Source organism: Dromaius novaehollandiae, chromosome 1 (assembly GCF_036370855.1).
Source record: "Dromaius novaehollandiae isolate bDroNov1 chromosome 1, bDroNov1.hap1, whole genome shotgun sequence".
In the NCBI taxonomy this organism is placed as follows: domain Eukaryota; kingdom Metazoa; phylum Chordata; class Aves; order Casuariiformes; family Dromaiidae; genus Dromaius; species Dromaius novaehollandiae.
Genome location: NC_088098.1, coordinates 117460828 through 117470407, shown reverse-complemented (window position 1 = coordinate 117470407; position 9580 = coordinate 117460828). Strand labels below are relative to the sequence as shown.

At 42.0% G+C, this 9580-nt stretch overlaps 1 protein-coding gene across 2 annotated transcripts; it reads left to right on the top strand.

Annotated features, from left to right (window-relative positions):
- The first annotated feature begins 839 nt into the window (after positions 1 to 839).
- DONSON (DNA replication fork stabilization factor DONSON) lies at positions 840 to 7040 on the top strand. 2 transcript variants are annotated; one of them, XM_026108520.2, is made up of 10 exons: positions 840 to 1202; positions 1295 to 1375; positions 2339 to 2542; positions 2959 to 3137; positions 3629 to 3807; positions 3904 to 4027; positions 4148 to 4249; positions 5225 to 5423; positions 6145 to 6360; positions 6645 to 7040. In XM_026108520.2, the coding sequence occupies exons 1-10, from the start codon at positions 912 to 914 to the stop codon at positions 6780 to 6782; spliced, it is 1713 nt and encodes a 570-aa protein (XP_025964305.2). In that variant the 5' UTR covers positions 840 to 911; the 3' UTR covers positions 6783 to 7040. The 2 variants fall into 2 exon arrangements, with proteins under 2 accessions (XP_025964305.2, XP_064380569.1); XM_064524499.1 differs by lacking the exon at positions 1295 to 1375.
- Positions 7041 to 9580: the final 2540 nt, after the last annotated feature.

The window sequence follows — 9580 nt, the reverse complement described above, 5'->3', positions numbered from 1 at the left end:
ATGTATCTTCTTTCAATCATTGGGCTTGTAGTAGGTTCTTAATAAAAAAGGTTTATAGTGATCAGAAGAAATCATATTTTACTATTAAGGTGATATAATGCACTTTAAGTAGTGCTTATTTGCCATATGTATTTTAGATATCTAAAATAATGAGTCCTGTTAGTTTGAAGTATGTTCTTAAGTCTGCTTATTTTTTTTCCTGATGTTGTTCACTTTTAGCTTACATTGTACTATTTTTTTGCAAACATTTAAGGGTAAAGAAATATGGTTTAAAACATCAGGAGAAAAAAAATAGAGACAAAACAGTAGAGGAAAAGGATTTTTGTAATAGCTAACCCTTCTTAGTTTTTGTCAGTAAGCATCTTGCTCCTTTATAGATCTAAATGTCTTTCAAACCAGCAGTACACTAGACTAAGGCCAGCTACTACTGAAGTAGTCCTAGTTGTTCAGCTGGGTCAGGTTTATGGAGTGAATGTTTCTCTGCTTTGGATGTTAAGCTGCCTGTTAGTGCATTTTTTAATGCTCTTTTAGTAATAAAGCTAGCTTTAGCTGGATTGGAGGATGGGGGTCGTGAGGCACTCTACTCCCCTTTTCGAAGCAAGCAAAAAGTGGGGTTGGGTGCGACAGCAAGCTGCCACCACCCCCCGGTCGCAGGGAACCGAGGGGCAGGTGTTTGCGTGCTCCGCCGCAGCTCTGACCCGAGGGCCGCGGCCGCCTCACGCTGTACGCCGCGGGAACGGCACAGAGCACCCTGCGCGCCTGCCGCAGCGCCCTCCGGGGGCCGCGGAAAATGGCGGCCGCCACCGCCTCCGCTGGGCGCGGCCGCGGCACCGCGGGGCGGAGCTCGCCGCTTTTGGCGCCACGCTGCCACAGCGGCTCCCGCCTGGCGACTCCGTCCGCTCCGCTCGGCCATGGCCGCAGCCGCCGTGCCCGGCTACTCGCCCGGCTTCAAGAAGCCGCCAGCGATGCTGCGGCTGAAGCGGAAGCGGCAGCGGCGGAGCGAGCTCCCTACTACTGCTGCTGCTGCCGCTGCTGCCGCCGCCGCCGCCCCCTCAGCCTGCGGCGCGGCCCCGCGGCCGCCGCCCGCCCGCCGCAACCCCTTCTCCTGCCTGGACAACGCGCCGCGGACGGCCAAGCCGCGGGAGCGGGGCCGGCGGGAGCTGCGGGCGGGGGGCGGCCCCTCAGCAGCGCCCTTCTGGCAGGTAGGGGATCGCTTTTTAAATTACCGGCCTGGGTCTTTCCGTGTGCTGCGTTTTACCCTTTTTAAAATTATTTTCTTTTCCTTCCCCTTCAGCTGTTGGAGCCTGCAGCGGAGGACGAGCGCGGCGGGGCGGCGGAGCGCGCTGGGGGCGGCGGCGCGCCTCCGCGGCACAACGTAGGCAGCCGCGTGCGCAGCGCGTCGCGGCCGGGGGCCCGCGCGGGTCCGGCCTGGCGGCTGAAGTCCTCGCCTCGGCCTCGGCCGTGATAAAACCAAACTGCGGGCGGGCCGGAACGCGCCGTGCGCGGCCTCGGTGCTCGCCGCCGAGGTGGTGGTCTTTTAAAACGTGGCCCCGTCGTTACCGACGGACGTTGCTGCCCCTTCCCGTCTGTTTGCCGCCGGCATCTAGTAATTCTCCTGTTTGACACTGTCAGAGGTTCAAAATCTTCAGTCTATCCTGCTACGCTAGCTTTGAATAAGCCCTCAAAGAGGGCAAGCTATCCTAGTGCTCCCGCGGGATTTTTAGCATGGTCTAGGAAACGTCCAGCATCACTGTCACCAATTTTTGCCTTTTTTTTTTTTTTTTTTTTTTTGACTCCTCCATTATTAATCCTCCTTTACTCTCCTCCTAGTTTAGGGCTTTTGGAAAGATTCCTGTGAACTAAAACCTGCTTTCCATAACCCATATAATGCAGTATTTCTGTTAGAAATTTGTTGTTGACTAAAGCCACGTGCCTAGTATAAACGGCTGGCTAGCCTGTGAACTGTCAAACTCCTTGTAATTTGGGATATGGGACGTCAGTCTATAGCACCTTTATGTAAAGTTTGCTTCCTAACTTAATGTGAGTACTCCACTACCATAAATATGAACTAGGCACTTTTGCTGTTAAACTGCACTGCACGGGAACATTCAGGAAAGCACAGATTTAACTTGTCTTTTTATAGGCTACTAAACTTTGGAGTTGAGAAGGTGCATGTAATAACCATAGTCCCATCTAGTCCAGTATCTGGACTGCCTGCCAGTACAGGTGTATTAAGTCAACATCAGAGCAAACCTAACCATACTAAGATATAAATAGGTAGGTGCGTAGGTTTTCAGTACTGTCCTTAAGTTAACTGATGTTATTTCTGTTTTCTAAGGACCTTCATTTACCTGTTCTCATACCAAATATTCCCTCCTCACCAAGAAATGAATTTCCTGCGGACTGGAGTATCAAAACACGACTTCTATTTATGTCTTCCCAACCTTTTACCTGGGCAGAACATTTAAAAGCACAAGAAGAAGCCCAAGGATTTGCCCAACACTGCAGAGCCACAGAAACAAACTTGCCACAGTGTGTACAGGTAATACTTGGGGGAGCTTGAAGATCTAGCTTTAGATAGGAAAATGTAACTTTGCACCTTAAGTGTGCTTGCAGGGTGGGCAGCAAAGGTCTTACTGTGTTTTTATTTGTTTAGGTCTCATTTACATTAAGGATAAGGCTCACTTAGAGTACTAATCTAACTCCATCCATTGTTTGTACCCCAGAATATAGCCAGTGGCAAACAGTGAGTGGTGTTTTAATTTCAGCTGAGGTGCAGTTTCTAGTTGCTGCCTGTCATTTCTTTTATCTGGCTTATTCACAAGCCTGGGAATGTTTTTAGCATCTAGTGAAGTTTTATTTATTTATTTATGTATTTATCCATCTGTTGCAATGCTACTTTCTCTTAAGTGAAGATTTAAGTATTATTACCCTCACACAATATTGTTTGAAATCTAGGAACCAAAAATGTCCACAGAACTCCGTTGCGCCTTTCAGCAAAGTCTCATTTACTGGCTTCACCCTTCACTGCCGTGGCTGCAGCTGTTTCCTCGCATTGGAGCAGAAAGAAAAATAGCGGGAAAGGCTAGTCCTTGGTCACAGGATGAAGCCTTGCAGCAGGTGCTAATGAGTGAATGGTAAGTGGAACCAAGAACTTTTGTATTTAGCAAGAGGAAGACTCGAATTTGAATTTATGCACAAGTTCTTTCCATTTCTGTGAGAAAGCTTTTTTTGATTTTTCAGCAAGAATATTTGCTATTTTGAGGACCAGTAAGTCTGAAGCCACCTTCTCTTGTTTAATGTCCTTCTCCAATCCTAGTTGTTGATTGGGAAAGCCTTCTGAAAAATCCTGTTATCAAGTTGCCTTTGATGCTTCATGTAGAACCACATGCTTGAAAGCAAAGTTACTGGAAAGCATACTACTCACAAACATGCTGCATTTCAGAAGAGTGCAGCTTGCTAGATACTGAATGCATTTGAAAATATGGTTCTTATCTTTCAATATACTCTCAAAACTGTTCAGAATAGACATTGATAATACCCAGCAAAAAACCAAAATCCAGTTTTATGTTATGTCAATAGCAAACAACTTACTTCAGTAACAGAACTGTTTTATTCTAATTTGCAGGTCTGTCAGCTTTACTTCTCTGTACAATTTGCTCAAAGCCAAACTATGTCCCTACTTCTATGTATGTACCTACCAGTTTACTGTCCTGTTTCGTGCAGCTGGTCTTGCAGGAAGCGATGTTATTACAGCTGTCATTTCTCCCACAACTAGAGGTTTAAGGGAAGCCATGAGAAGTGAAGGTAAGATGAAGCGAGTGCAACTAAGATTTGAATAACTAATAAAGTGCATTAGTGGGGTGTTTAAAAAAAAATGCTTTCTTTCCTCTTCTGTTCAAGGCATAGAGTTTTCTCTACCTTTGGTAGAAGAAAGTAGAATCAGAAAACGGAAAAACTCTGAAATGAATATGGAAACAGAAGTTGTTCACAGCCCTGAAGTGGGCAAAAGCACTGAAGATGGAGAGTATGTAACAAGTCTTGAAAAATGTCTAGAATTCAAAGGCATCCGCAGCCTCCTGCATATTTAATTTAGAAAACATTAACAGGAAGTATTGCCTTTCTAACATCTTTCTGTGTTTCCTAGGGAACCTCCTCCAACTGATGATGATGAAGAAAGTTTCTCTTGGCTTGAGGAGATGGGAGTCCAAGACAAGGTTAAAAAAACAGATGCTATTTCTATTAAACTGTATCCTTTATTTGCATGTCAAGATCTATTAGAACAAAAAGCCTTGCAGAATTTATCTTTGTGGTATAGATTTAAATTTTATAAAAGCTTTTGAGGAAATATCTCTAAATATTAATCCACAAGTTACCACATTATTAATAGAGAACTTTGCCTGTCTTCTTCAGTTAATGACAAGTTTCTTCTGTGACAAGAATTTCTAAATATTTCTATTCTTAAAGGAAAAGCTACAATGAATGGTTAATGCAAACATAAGATCCAACCAGTAGGTAACAAACTATTTGAATGCGTCACCTCACGTGGAAAGACGTTTCCACTGGGAAGACTTCATTAGATTAAGTATGTCTGTTCATATAGGCTAGGTCTACAATTGCAGGTAGTGTGGCACAATAGGGACAACTCTGTAGACCAAAATAGCAGGTGCTGAGGGGAAGGATTACCTTCATCCTAGTCTGGTCCCCTTTGCAGCTGGAGCACCTAAGGTGCGCTCCTGCGCACAGCTTCCCTTTACTTTCATCCAGGAATCTGAGACTGCCCTGCATTGATGCACCGTAAGTGGGGACAATGAGGGGATTCACTTTAGAAACAGACTCCCCATCTGAACTAAAGTGCTCATATTTTAATGTTTGTTTTGATACAGTTATTTTAATAAATGTAGGAGTTGTTAACTGCATAGGTATTTAACAAAAATGGGCTTGCCAGTTACAACTTTCCAGATCTGGAAATTTTTTCTTTTAAACATCGTAACTTCAGTGAAGTCAGAGTTCAGGTTTAAGTTGTTGTGTAACATCTGAAGAACAAATTCAAATCACTGTAGGGTTTGGGGGGGGGTTAATTTATTTATTTACTTATTTATTTATTTAAATAACTTGTTTGGGTGGGCAGTTGTCTCCTAGTGTTGCACTGCTGTGATTCTTGTTTTGGTGCATTAAAGCTTTTCAGCTTTCCATGTTTTCCCTTTGACTCCAATCAATATAGCCATAAAGAGAAAAATGAAGTGCAGATGGATCACAAGCCAGAATCTGTTGCACTAGTGAAAGGAACAAACACATTCACATTGCTGAACTTTTTGATAAACTGTAAGAGTTTAGTGGCTGCTACAGGTCCACAAGCAGGGCTTCCACCAACTTTGTTGTCCCCCATTGCTTTTCGAGGTGCAACAATGCAGACACTCAAAGTAAGTAACAGAACAGTTTCTATTTTTCCAATAAAGAAGGCTGTTTCTTTGCTCAGCAGTAGATTAGACGCTGTCTTTATATAGTCACCGTCTCTCCGTCAGATACAGCAGAGTAATAATTGTTGCTGCCATAGCTTGACTTAGCATTTTGACTGCGCTATGTACTATGTCCTAAATCATCTTTATCCAGGTAGATCTGTGCCACTAAACTGAAATCCCAGTATTTCCATCCTCCACATCCTGATACATAAAAGGTTAAGTAGACTTCCCAGCTACCAAAATGGTTCTCAAGTGAGTCCCCTTTGAATACTAGCACTACAGAGATCTTATAAGGTCTCAAACTATTACGGCTGCTTACATGAGGAAGCCTCTGAACCATGTCTCACCATCTGTTAATAGAAGGAGGTGGCAGATCCTAAAGACTGTACGTTAACAGGGGTATTGCAGTCCTGTTCCATCAGAGGTAGTTCATATTATGTGCATCAAAGTTGTTCAGTTACTTTCCTAATACTGTATAGCATTCCTGCATATTATAGTTTGTACATTTTAGTTGTTACAAAGACAATAAAACCATCATAATACTCAGATATATTAACTACTAAGTTGACAGTAGCTAAAAGTATTTTGAAAACTTCCAGTAGGATTATAGTGCTGTAGTTTTAACTAAAGTGGAACTTTAATTGGCATGTCGAAAACTATTCATACATGGTCTTGTCTTCAGGCTCGAAGTATAAATGCAAAAGCAAGGGCTCGCTTGTCATACAAAGATATATTCAGTTTGGAGATCATAGGCCCTGTCACGCCTCATTCTCTGCATTCGTTGACGATGCTGCTCAAATCTGCACAGAGAGGAGCTTTCTCTGCAATATTATATTCGCATGAGCCAACAGCTGTGTTCAACATTGGTCTTGATGATGCAAGCACTGCCTTAAATAAGGTAAGTAAACTAGGAGAGACGATCTTTCCTGATAGGTTTAGTATCTTTATTAGAAACCATAGGGCACTGAGTGCAACAAAACTGTTTATTCCTTTATACATGGATTGACACCCAGTTACTTTGATCATGACTTAGCAGTCCCTGTGGCTTGGCATTCCCTCAGAAATGGAAGCATCAGAAAACTAACATTTCAGGAGTTCCTTAGATGTACATAAATACTTAAAAGCTATGGTTGTTTCAAACAGAAGTGTGTATTACATGTCTCTTAATCTGAACTTCCTTAGGAAGCTGTATGCAAAGATCTTTCCAAGTGTGGACTGCATCCTAAAACTTTGGATCAACTGAGTCAATTTTCAACTCTGGGAAAATCTTCTATCCGATTCCTAGAAATGAAGGATTATGTTTATACGTGGAAGTCCTAGATATGCTGTTTCAGTTTAATGGAACAGAACACTTACTTTCTAGTATGCAGTTGCTGTATTTACATGGATGGCCTGTACAGACAACACCTATGCAATACCAGGAGGGCTATGATCTAATTCAACATCACTGATAAGAACTATTGTACATCACCCACCATGAAATACTTCAGAGGACTCTTGATGAAAATTAAGGAAAAGGCCTTGGACATCTCCTGTATTTTAGAAAGTGTTTTTTAAATAAAATTTTATAAAATATGATTACCTATTGTCTGGGTCTGAATTCAGTCTGGAAGGCCTGTACTCTTCACGCCCATGCACCTTCTCTTTGAAATATAGGACAGCATCTCTGCCTACTGTGCAACTATCCTGCTGTTGCAGAACTTGGTACACTGATCTAAAACTCCAGTTATGCTGGAATTTTAGACATAACACCTTCCCTTTGAGAGTGCTTACAGCACCTTGCCAGAAGCTCGATACCTAAATAGGTTGTGCTTTTTGGTTCAGAATACACTCTGAACTCCAGAAGGATAGACAAAAGTCAGATGGACACAAATGTGACGTTCTGGCTGCAGCTGTAACAAGAGTAAAAGGTTAGGAGTCCTTAGAGCTGCTAGTGTAGCTGTAATATTCCAATATCCATTACATTAAAACACATTAGAGTTTTAAAGAGTAATTTGTATAAATATATCCCAAGTCAGAACAAGTTAGAGCAACAAAATATAGTTATGTCATCTAATTAAAGTAGAGAAAAAAGAGGCAGCATGGGGATGCTGATCTATGTTCATAGCACTAGCAGACTGATCAGTTTAATGCAGTCTCTTACACCTTCAGGTACACGGATAATCAAAACAGGTACTTAGAGAACTGTATAATATCATTTATTACACAGCTATCAGGTGATCTGACGCCTGCAGCTGAGAACACTGCTCTGAAGAACAATACGTAGAATACTTTGTTGTCATGCTTATGCACCTAAGCAAGATTTCTCATTTGATTCAACTAATGTTTTGCACAGAAACTAATGCCATGCCCATGGCGTGCCACATGATCAGCTACTCTGTTCTTTACTACGCTGTTGTTCTATTCACCATCTCAGAATCTGTCCATGATTCTGAAACATCAACATTAAACTACAGTAGGGGGTCACATTCATTTGAGGACACAACCCACAGGTGTAAGTATGCAGGCATGTAAACAAGTTATTGCAGAGTGAGTATGTTGAAGGCCTGCTGTGCATCTAAGTTACTTTACACATACACCATTTGAGCTATCCTACCCCAAGAAAAGAACGTGTACAATTACATTGGAATAGTTCACGTTTATACTGTTACTTTACAGTAAGCTATCACCATGCTCTCAGGGAAAAAAAAGACAACCTCAGGAAAATAAAATGGAGAATACCTGTCTTTCTTACAATGGAGAAAAACGCCCCAGATTATTTAATACTTTGATAACGTCAAATACTCCATTTCTGGTGGGGTTTGTCTAGTATGATCTAACTGACTAATCTTTACATCACGTCTCCCTAATTAATTTGGAAATAAAGTACTGAACTTTTGCCTTTGATAACATCAGACACCAAAGGTGAAAATCCAGTGTTAATTTGGTTTTGCAGGGGATATGTGGAAGCCTGGGTTGCCAAAGGTACGATTGTGTTGGTTAACTACATGTCCTTTTCTAGTCACTTTTTGAGGAAGTACACTTGTTACTCTAGTACCTTTTTAATCTTGGCTTCTCTGCCTCCATCAGTAATACATGGCTTTGCAGTCTGCTGTAAACATGTTTTTTTAGTCCACTGCTGTAGCTTATTAACAGCAGTTTGTGTAGCTGCCAGATTCTGGTACTCTGGAAGTTCAGCTTCCTCTGCTGTTGCACACAAACCCTTCTAATCCACAGCTGCAATCCTGAAACAGGCAGCAGCAGCCTCTGAGTGTGCACCTGAGCAACAGGCCTGCTCGTACTGGCACGTAAAGCAATATAATGAAAGTAATACGAATGAGTATGCTGTAGCTGCCTGTATGGGTAAACAGTTTATCAACCCAATACCCATTTTGAGATGTAGATTTGAGACAATCTCTTTCTAGGAAACACAGTAACCAGCATTAAGGTCAGTTTCAGTTTGTATTTTCACATCTAACTTGTCAGACTTATGGAGAGAAACTAATGCCAAATAATGGCTTGCAGTCATTAAACTATAAAAATGCTAATTTCTACTAGAATGAGTATTATTAAACTGAAATTACAGTCTTGTAGCCTACAGCTGTGTAATTTCCAACATTTACCACTGAATTCTTCATCATATACTTTGCACCATTAACTGAAAGTATTGCTCCTCCTCATACTATAAAGTATATGTTGGTTTTAAGCTACAGCTTTGCCTCTAATTGCAGAAGCATGTTCTAGTTGTTTACAACTCTGGGGTTAAGTGCTGTCCCTGAAGAGTACTTGGACTCTTCCGTACTACACTGTAGCACTAGCCAGTCTGCTGCTCTTCCAAATATTGAAGTTTTTTCAATAAATGCTACCATTGTTGCAGTCACTCTTAGAGCAGTAAGATTTATCTAACCTGCCCAAACAGGTGAATTTTCAACACAACTATGATTTGGTTGGGAGAACTAGAAGCTTCAGCAGTTGGTTAAAACATTATGTAGCTTTTGCACTTGAAGAGGCAATTTCAAATCTTTGGAGGCACAGGAACTTTTCTTTCCTACCCATCCAGTCCCATCTATTTAAAAAGTACAAATTAGAAGGCTGCCAAGAAAGATTTTTGGTACAAGCTGGCTACAGGTTTGGGGGCA

Excerpts from the sequence above, each read along its gene's own strand:
- DONSON (XM_026108520.2), top strand. The coding sequence starts at position 912 with ATGGCCGCAGCCGCCGTGCCCGGCTACTCGCCCGGCTTCAAGAAGCCG. Across the intron at positions 1,203-1,294 it reads CAGCAGCGCCCTTCTGGCAG|CTGTTGGAGCCTGCAGCGGA; the intron begins GTAGGGGATCGC and ends CTTCCCCTTCAG. Across the intron at positions 4,250-5,224 it reads GATGCTATTTCTATTAAACT|CCATAAAGAGAAAAATGAAG; the intron begins GTATCCTTTATT and ends CAATCAATATAG.